This window comes from Brienomyrus brachyistius, chromosome 9 (genome assembly GCF_023856365.1).
Source record: "Brienomyrus brachyistius isolate T26 chromosome 9, BBRACH_0.4, whole genome shotgun sequence".
Classification (NCBI taxonomy): Eukaryota; Metazoa; Chordata; class Actinopteri; order Osteoglossiformes; family Mormyridae; genus Brienomyrus; species Brienomyrus brachyistius.
The window spans coordinates 29617658-29637167 of NC_064541.1; the positions used below are offsets into that span (position 1 = coordinate 29617658).

Below are 19510 nucleotides of genomic sequence, written 5' to 3' on the forward strand. Positions count from 1 at the left end.
CGTTACATATTAAGAAGTGTACGCTACTGAATAGAATATAAACTGATATTATCTGGAAAATTTGTGTGTATGGCTTTTCAAAGTCAATATAATCTTAAGAAGTCACAGGGTATACAAGATAAGTAATTCTGTGCACGAAATTTCTATCATAAGTATGTGTTCATAGGTATATATTTTATTGACCGCGAGGTAAATTAAGAGAAACACTAAAGCGAAATGCTTGTGTGTAACTGTACATTTGTTCTCAGTGTTTAAGCACATTTTACTTAAAACTAATTTATACCGCTTAATTTTTATTTTTTAACTCATTCTTAGTTTCAGGCAAGGTCATGATGTCTATCATTTAATCGAAAGTTGCCATTTAGTTCACTTAAAGTGTACTAAAACCATTAGTTTTAGTACACTATTAATGTTAGTGTTAGTTTGCAGTGTTTCCAAACTGCCCCATAGATGAACATTAATGGGTTTTTTTTTGCGAGTCAGTATTTGGACTGGCACTTCTGCAAACCAATGGGAACACAGGCAAACACCTCTCGAAACACCTCATATCCAATGAAAAGTATCTGGTGCCTCGATAATAGTAAGTTGTAAGATAAACGTGCCACTTCGCTTGATTACCTACAGTAAATGGTTTTGTTGTGTTTGACGGTTCGAATTCGGAGCGTAACATCGCCTCCATGTGAATCATGATCGGCACGCTTAGAAACATTTGGGATGCTATCCATTTTTTAACCAGATTTCTTCTTCTGCTTTATATCAAAACTTTGGAAATCCACGGGCAAGAGGGTAAGCTATTGAAACATAATATACCCCTTTTCACAGTATTTAAATGACTGAGGGGGGAAATCTAACTTGTTTTTGTATGAAGGTCAATTGTTTTGTGTGTTGAACATTCTCCGACTGTCATCCGTTTTTTCCCCGTCAGAAGCTGGAATTAATATGTAACTTATTCTCGGTGTGTTGAGTTCATAGTAAACATTAATAAAGATCTGTAGATTTTCATTGTCTGGGTAGGTACGCTGCACCATTAAAATGAATAAAAACTTTTAAATCGGACAAAAACATTTTCTTTAGCCCAAGAACCATAAAATGTAACAATATTTATGAAAACTTAGTTATATTTTAACCCGGTCGTCTCTGGTGATGTGTCTTTATTCCGACTGGATAATATAAATTATGTTGTTTTCTGTGTTTGACATACATTTTCTTATTTACGCCTGTTGCTCATGTACAGAAATTTTATGATACCAAACTCTAAATAAGACAGACATTACGTTGTATCCGAGTTAACTGGTCACTTTTTGGCACACGTTTATCAGTTAACGCCGTATACGTGCTTCCATGTTTTCAGTGGATTGTGTTTTCATTCATGTGCTGAAGATTTTAACTAAAGTTAAGTAACAACTACGTTTTAATGTGCAAATAAACTGACAGGAAATGTAAACTTCATGGGTGAATCAGTTGAAAAAGCTTTACTCACGTCTGTGCATTTCCTGATGGCCAAATCATGACTCTTTCTATTGGTCAGTGTTACTGTACAGCCTTTTTTTCTTTGCTCTGCCTGCGGGGGATTGTTTATACACATATCTTCCTTGAATATGGAGGGTCTCGCCATAACTGTTGCAATTCCGATAAAGTGTGACTCACTTTGGACCGAACCTGCATCCATCTTGTAAGTGAATTTTTAATTCCAGATGACCTTGTTGTTTTGCCTGAACCAAACAGCTGCCTCAGAAGGATGTCAAGTGTCTGTTGAGGCTCTAAAAGTAACCCCATTAAAACAGGAAGACCAAGTTTAACCATTGTCTACCTAGATGCTGCTGCCTTTACAAGGGCAGTGTGTAAAGTTGATATTTGTTTTCCAAGGAGGCTGTGGAGTTAATTTTAATGAGCAGATTGATTGCTCCGAATAAACCCTGTCCTCCAGAATGAAATTTTTGTTTAGACATTAAATTAAGTTAAACTTAGTTTATAATAAGTGCCAATTATCTTTTATGATATCAGTTATCTTTTATCTTTAATAACTAATTATCTTTTATGGTTTGATGCAAATGAAATCAATGTTGGCCTCTAACGCGTCCCACGACTGAATGATCATGCAGGATGAGTAAGATACAGAGAGTGACGCTCACAGCCAGCACTCACAGGCGGGCTGTGACATCACAGTCTGCCCCTGTTTGACCCCCACGTTCCGTGTGGTCCCCACGGGTTCCAGCTCATTGCGGATCTGTGCATTTTCATTGGTCAGGGGAAGGTGGGGTGTGGCCTGTTGAATCCAGAGGGACTGAGGGAGGCGATGTGCTTCATGCTCAGTCACAGTTTATAGGCTCGATCTATGTTTGTTCAGTGACATAAAGCACACCCCCCATTCCGACACCCACCCAGTCAGGAAGGAGTTACCAGCGACACGGAGGTTCGAGGCTTTAAGCAGCATTAAGCCACGGCAGATAGCCCTTACCGCTTTTGGCTGGGAAGCCAGCAGAGAGTTTCAGCCTGCAGATTGCTGGAGTCTCATAGAAGTTGCAGTGTCCACATTAGTGTTTCCAATAACATATGCTGTTTTTTGTATTTAGATGCCCCCCCTCCCACGCATAGTGTGCTACTTCTGCAAAAAAATGCTAAGGCTTTGTGGCTGGGGGTTCTGTGAACGAATCCTCTATCAAGCCCATAGTAGGTGAATGTACTGGTGCAGAGAGATTGACAGAAAGGTATTAGTTACTGGCAGGCAGCGTTCCGGCATGCTGTCGGCTGGCGACGTGGACCTGTGGGGACCTGCCCTTTCAGTCTCAGGCTGCCGACCCAGTCTTGGTTTGATGCTCTTTGGAATACAGCATTGCATTTACCCTCTGCTGTTGATTTGTGTCCTAAATTCACGTATTTCCTTTTGCGTCCCTTCGTGCCTTGAGACCATGGGACAGCGTTTCGTGGCCAGAATATGAAATAAATGTCCTGAGAGTCTCTTGTTTGACTGTGTGGTATCCTTGTATTTCCAAAGGACTTAACAGGGACCACAGCAACTGCATCATGACAAACTGAATAATATTTATATTACTGTGTAGAAACCAAATGTTCCCCACAATGTAATAAAAACCTGTCATGTTGATGTTGTGGGGACCATTTTCAGGTCCCCATTAAGATCTGTGAAGGCAATCAAAAAACTAAAAATACAAGATACTCTCATATCTTGTTTGGTTACTTATGGTTAATGTTAGGGCTGGGTAAGGGGTCGTCATGTTGGGATTAGGGTTTTGCCCATAGAAATTAATATAGAGTCCCCACAAAGATATAATTACAAACTTGTGTGTGTGTATGTGTGTGGTGGAGGGTGCCAGATGTTTGAGGAGAAGAAACAAAATACTAGGAGGAAGGAAACCCCCAGGCAGACTGACCCTGACACAGTAGGGGTCCAGATTTAGACTGGAACTGGGATGTTCTGTTGGATTTTCTGTTAGACCAGCCAGAGATGTTGGCTTGTGAGTCTGGTAGCTGCACGCCTTTGAAGCTCACAGTTCATACATATTTGTCATGAGGTGGGTGGAAAAGGCATAAATAGCTTAAGTAATTTCATTCTAGTCTAAAAACAGCCTTAGGGGAACATAAATATGTGCAGTTTTCACAAGACCGTGATTTTGGAAAGTGATGATGTTGCTGCATTGTTTGCGAAGCATTGTGGGAGTGTTAGCTGGAGGGCTGTTACCTGCTCCTCCCTGGGGTGGATCTGACTAGCTGCACGGAGAGGACCAGATAGCGAAAGCCTAGAGAGGCTCAGACTGAGTGGTATGGCAGCATGCGAGGTATGACTGGCACTGGACGAACTGCACTGAGCTGACAAACCAGACCCCTCCGAAGAGATTACCGTGGTCACTCCCATGCACTGAGAGGCCACTTCCTAGCAGGGGAAGGAGAGAGGTCAGGAAGGGAGCTTCGGGAATTGCTCACACAAACGAGGGTGAATCACAGCCTGTAAACCTCACATTGCCTTCCCCAGCCTCTTTAGACTCAGTGGGCCACACCTCCACCTTCCCATGACCATTGAATCTGCGGCAACCCAAGACTGACACAGGTTTATGGTCTGCTGCTGACGACCACCCTGCCGTGCTGTGGCATTTCCAGGGATTCCCGTGAGGGCTTGGGGCCAATGAGGAAGGAACAGGATGGGAAACAGGGCCACTGGGGTGGGGGGGGGGGGGGGGGGGGCTAGTGGCGTGAGGGGACGCGCCCTGTTCAGAACCGGCCTGGTTCAGTGTTTCTGAAACCAGTCCTCGGGGACCGCCAGACAGTTCGCGTTTTTGCTTTCTCTCAGTTCCCTGATAGTTGGGAGGGAGCAAAAATGTGGAGCGTCTGGGGGTCTCTGAGCAAGACCGTAGCCAAGATTTTTAAAACACAGAGGTCAAACCTGTTAGCCCTTGCCAGGTGTGTCCCGGAGTGGATCATGGTCATTGGTGTGGCAGAGAAAATACTGAGGACTTGACCTCGATGTCCTCAGTGGTAGGTACGGTCTGGTTTGAGAACACTGGTCTGATGCCTCGTCGTTTGGGAGTACAGCTATAACAGCTAGCACTGTGCCATCCTGGCAACTTTGGGTGCACGTAGACCTCACAGCAAAAGACCACAGACCACAAAAGAGAATTACAGGTCATGTGACTTGTTCAGCTTCTGTGCTTGGCTCTCTCAATAAGAGAGTTTAAAAAAATAACTCGGATTTCCCAGTTGTATAGCATTTGAAGTTAACTGCTGTCTGCATTTAACATACAAGCCTAAATTACGGCTACACAGTAGTGCTGACTCCTACACATGATTAAAAATAGCATAGTATGTTAAATTGTCCAATGAATTAGAATACCTGAAACCGTAATGGGTGTGAAATGGTTATAGAAAGGCTGCCAGAGAATATAGAAGGGAAGGGGTGATACTGGACCATATTTATACTGGCTATTTCAGTCATCCGGAAGTAATGAGCTCAGAGGTCCGAGGATGACATAAACATCTCCTAATACCCCAGTGCCTTAATGTCTCTGGAGATGCCTGTGGTTTCACCTGATCCACGTCAGCACCCAGTCATGACGGCACAGCCAATCAGGGGGGTGGTCAAGTAAGTCATTAATGAGTACATCCTGTGGCTTGTTGTGATTCATCGGTGGTAAGACCCCACAAGTTTGGCGCTAATGGGGTTCAGCTGAGCCTCAGCGCCCAGATCTTCAGCGCTTTTCTGCAGGAGGTGGTATTTTCCGGAAGCAGAGCGAGTACCCAGACAATGTGTTTCCTGGGGAGCCTGCACCCAGAGAGCAGTGTCTGTGGTAAACGGTCATGTTCACATTGCAGACCACATGCGGCTTGTTATGAACCTAAACAGCAGTTCACCTTGCGGTACCTGCCTGTACATCAGGAGTGAAACACCTCTGAGCCAGCCTGTGGGGGGGGGGTTGCTGTCGTTTTTTTTAATTTTTAGTTTTTCAGTATGACTGTAGCTTTGCATTTGTGCAGTAATTAAGTGGTTGGTTTGAGAGTCCTCCTTGTCAGGGCAGTGTGGTGTTTCTGAGGTGTCTCTCCCTGTCCTCATGCGGGTTTGCTGAACCCCCCTCCCGGCAGGTGATGGCTGCGGCCACACCGCTACAGGCGTCCTGAGCGGCACAGTGGCCTCCCGCAGCTTCCCGGGGACCTACCCCAACAACACGCGCTGCCAGTGGCGGCTGATCGTGCCTCCGGGCCACCGGCTGCGTCTGGCCTTCGGCGACTTCGACCTGGAGGCGAGCACCAACTGCAGGAGCGGCTCACTCACCATCACGCCCGATAACGGCGCACCCAGCCTGGGTAAGGCGCCCCCTACTGGCCTGGAGGTCAGAGCTGTTGGGTGGCATGCACAGATTCCGTGATGATTCTGACTGGATTAAAACTCACATTTGACCAGAGACACCAAGCTATAGCCAGATCTACCATGTCAGCATGTGGCTGCAGCCAAACCAACATATCATCCAACCACCATCCAACCACTGATCCCCAGCAGGGGTGCAGGAAGGCCAGGAGCCTGTCCCAAGCAGCATAGGGTACAAGGCAGGGGTACTCCTGGGACAGAAGACCAGTCCAAAATAAAGACAAGCAAAGCAAGATGGGCCTTGGATGTCTGTTGCTACCTCGTGGCCATAAGCACATAAATGCTAAGCTAATATCCACAGTCGAGTTTAATGCCGATGAGTGGCTGTGATGTGAAAATCCTTGAGTGTGGGAGTGTTTATGCTGCTGGGCTGTTGGTAAAAGGCCGCCAGATGGCCAGAGACTCACTTCCTGGGCCCTGTAAGGCGTGACTCAGGGCTGGGCCCTGTAAGGCCTCCCCTCCCTGTCAGCTACGCTACCTCCAAGAATGCCAGTTATCCCTCTGAGCCCCCTGCCCCCTCATGGCGCCTCCAGCTGGCCAGATTTCCCTCACTGGTAACTTGCCCCCCCCCCCCCCGCCCAAAACAATGTTATTTAGCTAACAAGAGCCAATCTGGGAATACCAAAAGACCCGGAGAGCCCAGAAGCAGGATTACTATTATGTACACAGACCATTTAACCAGTCAGCAGAAAAGTATTCATTCTTAAAGGTGGAAAAAGGGAGCGTTTGAGGACTCAGAAAATCATTCAGAAGTTCCTTAAGCCTGGTATCAAGTTGTTGATTGGTATCCCAGCTGGTGTTTCCTCAGAGTGGGTGCCATGCATTTACTCCCCTGCCCCCAGAGAGCATGGAACGTAGCGGGTAACTGACTCACAAACGGAAACACGGAGTAGTGAAGACTGCTCAGTCATTCACAGCCTATTTCATTTATGGCACCATGGTGGTCATGGTGGTCTATAGCTCTGCTGTCTCAGCATCTCCCTCCCCTTTTGTACTCTCCCCCTCCCCCACCTTCCCCCAAGGCCCGCTGTGTGGTCACATGGACACCGTATGGAGGAGGCTCACGCTGAACAGCAGCCAGGTGACCGTGCTCTTCGTCTCCGGTGTGCATCGCTCTGGCCGTGGCTTCCTGCTGTCCTACGCCACCGACCGGCAGCCAGGTACCTCACCATCGGAGGCGGAGCTTCAAAGACCGCGTCTCACTGAGAGGCTCCGCCTCTTTCCAGTTAGGCCACGCCCCCTGGTTGAGCTTTCCTTTTTCTGTGCTGCATTTTTCTGTTTAATCCTCACAGGACTGATGCAATTTCTCCTCAACTCTACCGGTTTTGTTTTTACTTAAATCCTCTTTCCCAGAAAGAGGACTGACTGTGCCTCTGCTTTCATTACCAAATTGATCCCATTCCCTCTCTCCTCCTCCTCGCCATGTAAACTCTTACTCATTCGACAGCTACGGATAAACACTGATGAAACAGTGGATGGAGTGGCTTCCTTTCAGCATTTTAATGTGCTGTGTGCTTTAGCGGTTTTGCTGTTTTCTTTTTCTGGTAATTTCTTATAAGGATGTGGCCAGCATCCAGCTCTCTGTGTGTGGAGTTTGTGCATTTCCTCTGAATTCTCCCTCCCTCTGGATGAATAAGTTTATGTAAATGCAGGTCTCTAAATTACCCAGAATGCACGAGTACGTGAGCTTTGTTATGGATTGCCGTCCCCTGCCTCATGGACTCATTAGTGGAACGGGCTCCAGGTTCACTGTGATGCTGTATTACGGTGTTTCCCAATCCAGTCCTTGGGTACCCACAGACAGTCCACGTTTATGGTCTCTCCCAGCTCCCGGAGGGAACAAAAATGTGGACTATCTGGCCGGTAGTTTGGAGGAAGAAAAAACGTGGACCGACTGTGAGTCCCCGAGGACCGGGTTGGGAAACACCGCCTTTATTAGATAAACAGGCACAAATGGATGGATGGAGGTCAGCTGTTTTTCGACTTTGGGCTCTTCTGAAAACTTTCACAATGACTTTATATACCAGTATCTACATGTCCTGCTGGCTTGGGGGACCTTGTGTCTCATTAGCAGCCGTGTGTTTTTGGCTCAGGAGAAGGTTCCGCCATCCCAGCAGACAAGCACTGGATCACCGAACGTGCTAAAGAACCCCGCCCTCCCCACCCAAGTCACAATTATTATCATTACCTTTTGCCGTCTCACTTGTCTCCCATGTCGCCAGTTTCCCAGCATGTCCCGTAACACGCGACGGTAAACAGCCATTACTCTGATCCTGAACAATTGGCTGAGTCAGAGAGTGACCCTATTCCCATGATGCATTGCTGCCGCCCCCCCCCCCATTCCCCTCCCATGAGTCCTTGCTCAGTGACACCTGGTGAATCCGCCTCCGTATCTCATTCTCACATTGTGTGAACATTCTTAGTAGCTGCGCAGTGAGACTGGCAGACAGGACGAGGAAGCAGTGCAGACAGACTGCTCCAAAACCGGGAGGGGGGGGGGGGGGAGTAGCTCACATTTATGCCTTTTTTTGGTTTCCTTCAGGTGTTTTTATTTTTACTTTATTATTATTCTTTTTCCTAACAAGACACACATGGAACTCCAGGAAAATGCAGTACATGCCCCCCATTGTTGCCAGCATAGGTATTTCCCAGTGACATAGACCGTCCAGCCAAGAGCCAAGCGGACATAAACAGTGAGGAGGACATGCAGTACTGACCCCATGGGGAGTATTAAGAAATGCTGCTTCTGAAGTCCGGTCCTTCACAGTTTAGATATGTGAAGTGGCTGAAGTAGGCGGCTGAAATGGCCCTGCGTGCCAGGCAGACATTCCACGATTGGGTAGTGAGCACAGTAGGGAACCTAAGCAGGTTGCAACCACTGGATGGCATGCACAGTCAGGAGGGTGGTGGATTTCAGCCACTGTATGGCGTGCACAGTAGGGGGCGTAGTGTGTTTCAGCCACTGTATGGTGTAGTCGACAGGGAGCTTAGCGGGATTCAGCCACTGTATGGCGTGCACAGTAAGGAGCATAAGCAGGTTTCAACCACTGGATGGCATGCACAGTCAGGAGGGTGGTGGGTTTCAGCCAGTGTATGGTGCACGTGGTAGGAAGCGTAGCGGGAGCCCTTGCACTGGATTGCTGGCCTGTGATTCTCCATTGACTATGAAGCAGTGCATTAACCATCGCCTTGCTTCACCGCAGTTTAACATAAAATAGCGATCAGAGACGTATTAGACGTTTCAGAGCCAAGATGGTTTCTCTCATGTGTTGCCAAAAGTAGGAAAAATAAGTTTTATGTTTTTATGCTCTCAGTCCACATGACCATCTTCTGATGCCTGCTCACTGCTTGCCTCTACCAGTTATTAGGGAGGCAGCTGGTCACGTGGTTCTGCAGAAGCAGAGCTAATCTGTAACAGCGTAACCCGAGGTCCGGTCAGCAGCCGATGCCAGGTCAGGCACCGCGTGCATGCGTGCGGATGCTTGGCCCAGAACTCGCCTCGAGATGTCAGACTGAAGTGGCTCGCATCCACTGGGTTTCCTGTTGTTCCCTTTCTTGTTTACCCCCCACCCACAGAGCCCCCCACCTTCAGAGCCAGGACATCAGACCAGACTTCAGAATTGCGCCATACAGCGCGCACTTCCAGTCACTGGCTACCGCTGATGCTGAGTTAAACCCAAGGGCTGTTCTGCCTTGCTTGGGTGACCGCCTGCCCAGACCCCCTCATTACTTACCACATAGCCTGTTTTCTTAAGCTAGATACCACAGACTGCCTGCTAGGGCTGCTTGATTATGGCAAAAATCATAATCACAATTGTTTTGGTCAATATTGAGGTCATGATAATTGAACATGATTACTCATTGACTTTGGAAATATCATGCATGTATTGAACTTTTAAAAAACTTTGTAACAGTGGATTTCCTTGGACTCTAAGTACAATTCAAGTGAGGAATAAATAAAAAGTGGTTGGAAAGGGGGTGCGCTGTATTCGTAACACAAGCCAAAACGGAAGCAAAATTGCAAAATGAACTATGGTGCGTTAACCGTTTTATCTCGATTGTTTTTATAATTGTTGGAAGCCAAAACTGTGATTGATTAATTGCCCAGCCCTACTGCCTGCCCGTGCTTGGGAGGAGGGTTCTGTTTCGAATTTAACCCCCTGCGTTATTACCACACCACCACTGGTGCCCAAATGACCCCCTCCTCTGTTCCCATTACAGATCTCATTTCCTGTATGGAGCGCGGTACTCATTACTCTTCTGACCAGTTCAGGTACGTGGATGTCCTTCACACAGCAGTCTGAACGCCCTCCTAACCCTGGGCCCATACGTGGAATGAAAGTCACGCCCATAGCATTCGGGACATGGCTAAACTCTTCCAACTTGGGCACGTTGGCGATCATTCTTAAGGGTAGTGGAATTTAATGAAGACGGACATCCTCAAAACCGCCGCTACTCCTGTTTACACTCCGCATCGCTGTCCTGTGAGATCATCGCAGCTCACTGTGACTGTGAGCACGCTGAACACTTAATGGGCTGTAAGGCTGAGTGGGAGCAGTGCTAGTTATCCATGTGGCAGTTGGCTCACGGGCAGCTGCAGCATAAAAAAATATTGTTTATCGGAATGAGAAAAAGGCAAGTCCAGTGCACAGCTTTCGGAAAAACGAGGCTCTCTTCAATCTTACCCTGTCATTTTTAAGCATGTTTTTTTGTAAGTCTCCATGAAGTCATTGGCCATTCAGAAGCCTGGTCACGGTGCTCTGTTCTGCCCGCGTCTGACAGCCAACGGGCAAACAGGGAGGCTGCGGCGAACGCGGCTCCGGAAGCGTCACGGCTGCCTTGTCTTTCAGTGCCTTCTGCCCAGCCGGCTGCAAGGACGTAACCGGGGACGTCTGGGGCCGGTCAGCTCAGGGCTACAGAGACGTGAGTCTGATGCAGACCTGCCTTGTGTTTTGTCATCCATTCAGTAAAACCCCAGCATGGATTTTGGATTTGCATCATGGAACATGAGTTAAAAATGTGGGATGCGAGGTTGAAACCTCAATTAATCTTTAAAATATGATTATGTTCAAGCACATTATTTTAAGGTTGAAGAATGTGTAAAGGTTTGAGCTGGCCATTAGTGACCCCACCCCGTCCCTGCAGACCTCAGTGCTCTGCAAAGCCGCCATCCATGCTGGCGTTGTGTCAGACGCCCTGGGGGGGCCCATCACCGTGTCTCGGGAGCGCAGCATCACGCTGTACGAGTCCAGCTTCGCCAACGGCATCTTCTCCAAGACGTGAGTGTCATGCCCGGTCACGGTCCATGGCTGAAGAAATTCGCACTGTTGCCAAGGCGACTCATGCACGCTGTGCATATGTCATGTGGGCTACCACAGTACCCACGAAGATGGGTAAAAACCCGAGGAGAGATAAATTGGGAATCATACAAGAGATTGTACTGCCCATTGCAGCCTGATTTTGCCTCTGTACAACAGCTGAACAGCTTCTTTTATTGTGGCAGGGGATCGCTGTCAGAGAAGAAGCTGGTTTTCCAAAGAGGTAAGGCAGTAATTCACAGCACAGTATCACCAGTAGTAGTCCATCTAAAGAGCGTTGCTTTTTAATAACAAGAGAATAATATAGAGGTGAGCTGTATACCATCTCGGAGGAGCATTCTCTCTCTCTAAGCGAGGACTCTCAGATTTAACGTCAGACGTGGGGTGACTTTGTCCGGCTCTCATTCCCCTCCGTCTCCGGGCAGATTGTGACGGCCCCCTAAACGTGTCGAGCTTCAACGCGTCTTCCGTCGTGGAGGAATGGGACAGCGGGAGGCGCATGATGGCGCGGCTCACCGGCAGCAGAGACGCAGAGCACGGCGACACGCCTTGGGTGGCGAACAGCGACGACCGCAGTCCTTGGCTGATGGTGAACCTCCAGAGCAAGAACAGCATTACAGGTCCGGGGATGGGGGAGGTTTTCAGCAAACTGGGGTCACGTTACCCTTTCTGAGGGCCTCCTGAATTAAATCGCTATCTCTCCGTCGTTTATCGCTCATTTCAGAATGTCCAAGAACTTGTTCCTCAAACTCAGTTTTCACTTTTTCTCCTGGCTGAGAAAATAATGGTGTCGGTTCCCTCCTAGGAATTATAACGAAAGGATTCCACTCAGGATCTTCCGCCTTCTATGTGAAGTCTTACATTCTTCTGTATAGCAAGGATGGCAGGAACTGGAGGACATACAAGGGAGCAGTCAGTAAGGAGAAGAAGGTGACATCACTTCCTGTGTGTCAACTTAGTCAATGTTGTGTTGAATGGGCAGCACATTACTATAATCTTTATTTCGCGTGTCACATATACATACTGGCAAATATCGATGGAGATGACATGTTGTATTGTGATGAAGGTCCTAAATGTGGATCTCCCCGGTGAATACAATGCAGGTGTTTGAGGGAAATTCGGACAGTTCCCAGGAAGTACTGAACAGCCTGATTCCCCCGGTAGTGGCTCAGTACATCCTGCTGCGGCCTCAGGAGTGGCATGCCAGACCTGCGATGCACATCCAGGTCCTAGGCTGCCCTGCGGTCCAGCCCCGCATGGGTAAGGCTGCCTTTCCTACCCAAGGCCCAGGCTTCGTTTTCGGCCTTGCTGCGGTGTGTCTGTGCATGAGGCTCTGACTCCATCATCACCCGTGAGATGACATGCCCTGACACGTACCTTGGTTGTCCTCGGGGATTTGGGCAACATTTGCTCACTGGAAGCTCTGCATGGGAATATTTCTTGGGTGGTTTTAGCGAAGTTGAAACATCAAAACTCTATGAACCTTTGTTCAAAATGTGGGGTCCCTTCTATGACTCTCACAGTTTCATTTGAAATTCAAATAAGATTAAAATTCAGTAAACAGTCCATTGTTCGAGCTCTGATTCATTACTGTGTTTTGCATGTAGAATTATTCAGTGAACAGCACTTTATCAACTCCTCCATCCAAAACTGATAGCTGAACATTATTCTTTTCTAAAAAATATCCCTGGTAGGCAATTATTTGACAAATTTCAATTTGTGAATGTAGCCAGCCATGTTGCCACTAACTCAGCTGTCTAATGTCAGGACTGGGGAAGAATGGGATAGTTAAGAGCTGCTCGTAATATCTATGAAGTCTCTGTTAGCCATAACACAAGAATCTCTGCCTCAGTTATCATCTAACTGACCTTCCAGCCAGTGATGGTCTAGAATGTCGCTTACTGTAACTTGTAATCTAATATTATCGAGTCATAATGTTGTTATGTGATGCTTCGCCCATTCTGTATACCGATCCGTGCTGGCCTTCTCGGAAGACGGCTTTAGTGTGTGTATACTACATAATGAGTTTCCTTATTCACTTATGACTGCAAAGCCAATATTACGAAACACCAGTTATTTAACTTTTCACACATAATTGCCTCACCTCATGAATGCAAACAAAACCAATAATACACAATAGAGCAGAAAGCTATTTTAGAGACATTAAGAGATTTCTGGAGTCTTGAGTAAATGAAGTCTTGTTGATACAAGCCAGTCTCTGAAGGAATTCATTTCCTTAATTACTGCCAAATGTTTGTGGCAAATGAGTACACTTCACGCATGTATACTCATGTGTTAGAACTCATCAGTTCAAGCCTATTTTATAAGGATAACGTGTAGCTCTGGGCACTGACTAGTTGTTGGCAAACGCTAGTTTCACGCACAAGCATTACATCACCCACCATCCAGAGTCAATGTCTGGCACTTGAAATTATTAAACATTTGCCTAGTGAGATGTTTTTGACTTTTGACATGTTGAAGCAATACTGTACTTGGAAAAAGTAACTAATAGGCTATGATGTTACGATGTTTCTGTGCAACTGAGCAAAGCAGAATAGTTACCACTCATAATTATGATATTTAATTTAGGCTTTAATAAGTAATTTTGATGGTTTTTAAATTCTTTTGGAAACAGTTTCAAAGTAGCACATCTTAAATTGAATTTTTTTGCTTTGCGTAATAGCCCTAGTCCTTTCTTAGATCTAAAAAAGCGGGATGAGGGGGAAGCTGTTGAGTAAATCTCAATCGAATGTGTGAGGCAATGCCGATATCCTGATCCTCTCCTGCAGCCAATATACCCAAAACAGTGGCCCCCACGCCAACAACTGACAAGCATCCTGTCTTAAAGGAGACGGAGATCAAAGAGATAGTAAAAGGTGCGTATCCTCATGGGTAACATTCCTCGTAGCTCCTGCACTATAACAAAAATATCGTGAGGATGTTGGTCGAGTTTGCATTACCGCATGTCCAGCATAGAGCGCCCTCCAAGTATCACAGGCCTGGGGACACTGTATTCATATGGCATACATGTACACACACTAATGTGGGGGGGGGGGGGCGGGTAGGTAACTACAGGGCATACATGTTCATACACTAAGGTGGGGGTGGGGGGTAGCTTGCAAATTCCTGTCACACAGCGATGGGAGAACAGGCCTCAATGCACCCCCAAGGAAGCCCAGAGCCCAACAGCTCAGCACAATCTAATCATCTTTTGAAGGCTGTTGACTAAAACAAACCTCACAAAGGATATTGTCTTCGATGAAACTGTACTTCTTCCTAATTGGTTGGCTAACCAGCAAATCGCGGACTGAGGTATCGTTTGTCATTTTTTATTTTTTTTTGCTCTGTTGATTGATATTGTTTGCTTTTCTGGTGCCTCCCAGGTCCCGGACTCGCCGTGTGGTTAGCTGTAGGCATACCGTTGTCGCTGGTTTTGTGCGCGTGTTGCCTACTGGCTGGACTCCGCTGGAAAAGGAGGTACAGTGACGCTGCGGCGTTGGCTAATGCTTCACACCACCATCATGGTCCATCACCGGCCACTGATTTCCACTGCTTTGTTGTCTCCAGAGCAAACGACGTTGCCAAGAAGGACTCATTAGCGCAAGGTACTGTCTTCCTAGGCAGCTGATGAGACAAAATCAGCATCTGTTGGCGATTCTGTCTTAGTGACCCTGCCATTGTCCTGTTTTTCGCTCCCCAAGACTGTCACGGTTTTCAGGGGAAAAGCACGACGATCTGTGAGAAGCTCGACCCCCCCCTGGAGAGAGGCATTCACGACCCTCTTCCTTCCCCTCCCCGAAATGGTAAGAGTGCTAATTGAGACAAGACATTTTTAGTAGACCGAGTTGGCTTTGCGAGACGTTGTGGTGGCTGGGAGAGTAGCTATTATCCAGATGGTTCCAGAATGGGAACTCGCAGAAGGCATATTGCTGGAAATGGAAGAGTGAAATATCTGGGTGTGAAACTTATAAAGGGATCAGCTAAGCAGCACTGCGTAAACATCCACAGTGCCGGTGTTTTATTATAATGTCAGGCTGGTTCCAGGTGGAACAGAGAACCGAGTCATGTGACATGGGACAACGAAGAAGCAGTAGAGGCATTCAGGCCTTCAGAGGGTGGGGCGCAATGTGGAGACAATAAATGATAAGCAGGATCAGGGTGATTTCATGGAAGGGCTGTAGTGGGGAGAGACAAAGTGAAACGCCTGTACACTGATAGGGATGAATGGCAGAGACAGTAAATCCGGATGCTCTTCTGGATTTGCCCCGTCCGAGATACACCCCCCCCCCCCACATCTGTATGTTTATTATTAGGCAGCTGGAATCATCTTTGAATTCCATAAACGGAGCTCACTCATTTGGCATGGCTGATATTTATTGCTGGCTTGTTTTCCGTACTGAGGGCGTTATATTAACCATTTTAACTGTAGCTGTTTCCCCTTCCTGAACGAGGGAACCTTCTGGAAGGGGCAGCAGATTGGAGGGGCCTGGTAGTCTGGTTCTCCAAGGCCCTGAGCACTCGGCCTGACGACCACCCAGCCTCCCCCTCAGTTACAGCATAAGGGCCCCATTCTTTCATCCCTGGGGTGGTTCTGAAAAGGCTCCTTAATTGGAGCCCAGTAAAGGCCACTCAGGCTGGCAAGGCCCACACCACCCTCCCCCCCCAACCCCCCACAAAATCATGCTACACTGAGCCTTCAATAAGAGGCCCAGTGACAAGCAAGCCAAGGAGTCAGTGGACAAGACAATCGAATCCCTCTCTCAGCCCCTCTAATTAAAATCGCTTAGCTTCTGAGGCTCCATGCCGCTGAGGGTAGTATGGGGGAGCTTTATGCTGGGCTGCGGGCTGGAGGGAGCAGGAGGGAGAGAGGGGCAGGGAGTAGGAGAGAGAGAGGGGGAAGGAGAGAGAGAGGGACAGGGGAAGGAGAGAGAGAGGGACAGGGGGAAGGAGAGAGAGGGACAGGGAGTAGGAGAGAGAGAGGGGGAAGGAGAGAGAGAGGGATAGGGGAAGGAGAGAGAGAGGGACAGGGAGCAGGAGAGAGAGAGGGACAGGGAGCAGGAGAGAGAGAGGGACAGGGAGTAGGAGAAAGAGAGAGACAGGGAGTAGGAGAGAGAGAGGGATAGGGGAAGGAGAGAGAGAGGGACAGGGAGCAGGAGAGAGAGAGGGACAGGGAGTAGGAGAGAGAGAGGGACAGGGAGCAGGAGAGAGAGAGGGATAGGGGAAGGAGAGAGAGAGGGACAGGGGAAGGAGAGAGAGAGGGACAGGGATCAGGAGAGAGAGAGGGACAGGGAGTAGGAGAGAGAGAGGGATAGGGGAAGGAGAGAGAGAGGGATAGGGGAAGGAGAGAGAGAGGGACAGGGAGCAGGAGAGAGAGAGGGACAGGGAGCAGGAGAGAGAGAGGGACAGGGAGCAGGAGAGAGAGAGGGACAGGGAGCAGGAGAGAGAGAGGGACAGGGAGCAGGAGAGGGACAGGGATCAGGAGTGGGAGAGAGAGGGATAGGGAGAAGGAGAGAGAGAGGGACAGGGAGCGGAAGGGACAGAGCATCACATAGTCTTCTGACTAGAATTTGTATGCATGCCTGTCTTAGTGCTGCTGGAGTCTTTTACGGACATTACAAAAGAGAGATCAGGCCCTTGGGGGGGGGGTTGTTAAAAAATAAGCAGCCCCCCCACACACACACATGCACCTAAAGCTATACATGCAACACGGCCTGTCGGTCATAACCTGGGGTAACAAACTGAAAAGAGAGAAACTAAGATCAGTTTGTTGGAATGTGACATTCTGTCTAAGCCCTAGCACTGCTGTAAGTAGCAGCCTGTACAGTGTTTTTATTCATACATATATAATTATGGTTAATTTATTTCATACTTTATATATATTTGAAATATTAACTTATCACCTCCCCCACGGTGACGCTTTTCTCGGCGTCAGGGTCTCGTCAGCAGTGCTGGGGAGAGGTCCCTCTCCGATACAGAAGGCGTTCTGTGTGACTGAACGTGCAGCCCGTTCCAGTGCCCGTTCCAGTGCACTCAGAGACTCTTTGTACCACACAGAGAAAGAATTACTGCAGAATCACAAATAGATCCTTTAACTTCTGTCCAGGACTTTGTGTTATTTGGTGTCACGTTCTGGCTGCTGTAAAGCAGGCAGTGTTAGATATGATGTATCTCTGTAAAAGCCGTGCATAACCTAAGCTTCTCAGTGATGTCATTGACACATTCAGACTGTGACGCTGTGTTGCGTCCCCTTCCCCGTTTTGTTATTATCGGAGTGGGCGGGGGGCTCAAACCCACATCTACGCCTCACCTCTTTATTTTACCCCCCCCCCCCTTCCTGCCTGCCCAGTCTACGCCTCCCCAGACCTGCTTACGGTAGGACCGAAGCTGGGCTCCACCTTCCGGCCAGCATCTGACGGGGGCTACACTGCCCCGCTGGTACGGGCTCACTATGACGTGCCGGGGAGGGTGGCCGTGGAGTACGCCGAGCCGCTGCTCCCCGAGCCCGAATATGCCACTCCCTTCGGCGAGCAGCCACCCGACCCGCCGGCGCCGCTCCTACAGGCCAAGGGCGGCCGGCTCGCCATTCATTTGCCTCCGCTGGGACTGAGAACCAACGGCTCACTGCAAGCGCAGTACGACTGCCCCACCCATAGGGGGCGCCCCGGCGGCTCCAGCTTCCCTCTTTCTGGTGAGAGTGACCCACATTCAGCCAGTGTCTTGTATGCTGAACCTCAGCTGGCCGACCCTCCAGCCCAGCACATCTACCACGAGCCATAGGGAGGCTGGCGCATTCAGACCAGTGTCTCTCTTCGTCTACCCCATCGCTGACCGCCAGCCACACACTGGGGCCCATAGCCCTCCCAGCGGAGTCTTGACGCTTCAGATTTGACCTGCGCAGTGGATCCATCGCACGGCACAGACCTGGTACCTGCGTATCTACGAGGAACTGCACTGAGAGTCTGAGGAGTAACACAAAGAATTTCTCCGGAAAATAAATCCCGCAGCATTTTTGGGCAGATGTGGTGGTGTTACGCATGCATGACATTTACAATATGGATAGAGGGGGAAAGGCGAAAGGTCTCCACATTGACACTTTTCAGGGAATCTGAAAAGCTTATGAAAGTATTTGAAATTCTTCCCTTTTAACTGATTTGTCCGGCAGATCTGTGTGTCGGGGCGTTACCAGAGCAACGCAAGATGCTGGACAGCATAACCAATCACTGTGTCGTGACTTTGTGTTTGAGCACAGGTTGGAATTTAGATATCTCCACTTGCATGATGCAAAAACAAAACACAAAATATTGCATAAAGACAGTTCAGCCTTAAACAGCAGTGATTCCTGGTGTTTAGATTTTAAATATGTATGTATAAGTTACACTGAAATATTTTATTTAATGTAATATGTAATGTATAGCTTAATATATAGGACTCAATAGCTTCAGCAACACTTGCGCCCACGTTGCACAGAGCAGGATACCAGAAGAAATTAGTTTTTACTGATATGTGTTTTGCTTTATATCTCTGCACAGCATACTTTTGTACACATTTGTATTAAGTGTTAAACAGAAATCATACAAACTGTGTTTCTGCGTATTGTCTTGTCTGTATAGAAATGCTTGTTTTTCACTTTGGACCTTGCGTCTGGCAATCCTTCGATGTGGATAAAGGAAGGTCGGAATGTTATAAATGTAAATGCTGTTCCACACCAGAGGTGGAAAGTTCAGATCCGGAAAGTACAAATCCAGACCAAGATTTTGTTCCAACCAACCAGCTGAGTACTCTGTGAATGTGACTCTTCACGCTCGACTGTTTCGTTGAAAGAAAATCTTGGTCTGGATCAGTACTTTCTGAACCTGAACTTTCCACCCCTGTTCCACACCCATGGGATAGGTCATATTGAGCACCGTTTTGATTAATCGACATGAGTCCTTAAGGTATTTTCCAGCTGTGACTGGAAAGCTCATTGTAACACCGATTACTTAGAGAGAAGCAGAAAGAAATATAACTAATTTATCCGACTTCCTAGGAGAGGCTACCGGGTGACTGCGTACAGGATATTTGTAGTTACAATGTTGTGGATGATGCATGCTCAATAAAATATATTTTTGCATTTATCAGCTCCTATGGGAACCATATGCCTTTGCTTCATTCATCATTTGTATGGAAATTAGCCTGTATGAGTTATTTCTGTTTGAAGTGTTGGATTCAATTCTCATTCATCACGTTAAAACTGACAAAAAAAATGGCAAGTGTTTGGAGGCCCCCTAGTGGCCATTTAATATAAAACGGGCGGCGAAGTATTATGTTGTTTTGCTGTCTG

General features: G+C 47.7%; 1 protein-coding gene across 1 annotated transcript; it reads left to right on the plus strand.

Annotated features, from left to right (window-relative positions):
- Window positions 1–578: 578 nt before the first annotated feature.
- Window positions 579–19139, plus strand: si:dkey-34d22.1 (discoidin, CUB and LCCL domain-containing protein 1). Its single transcript, XM_049026261.1, has 15 exons — window positions 579–786; window positions 5590–5811; window positions 6895–7032; window positions 10094–10145; window positions 10723–10795; window positions 11018–11151; window positions 11376–11413; window positions 11616–11810; window positions 11996–12120; window positions 12294–12450; window positions 13980–14066; window positions 14574–14667; window positions 14758–14795; window positions 14892–14993; window positions 17537–19139. Exons 1-15 carry the CDS (start codon window positions 687–689, stop codon window positions 17965–17967), a joined length of 1986 nt encoding a protein of 661 aa, XP_048882218.1. The 5' UTR covers window positions 579–686; the 3' UTR covers window positions 17968–19139.
- Window positions 19140–19510: the final 371 nt, after the last annotated feature.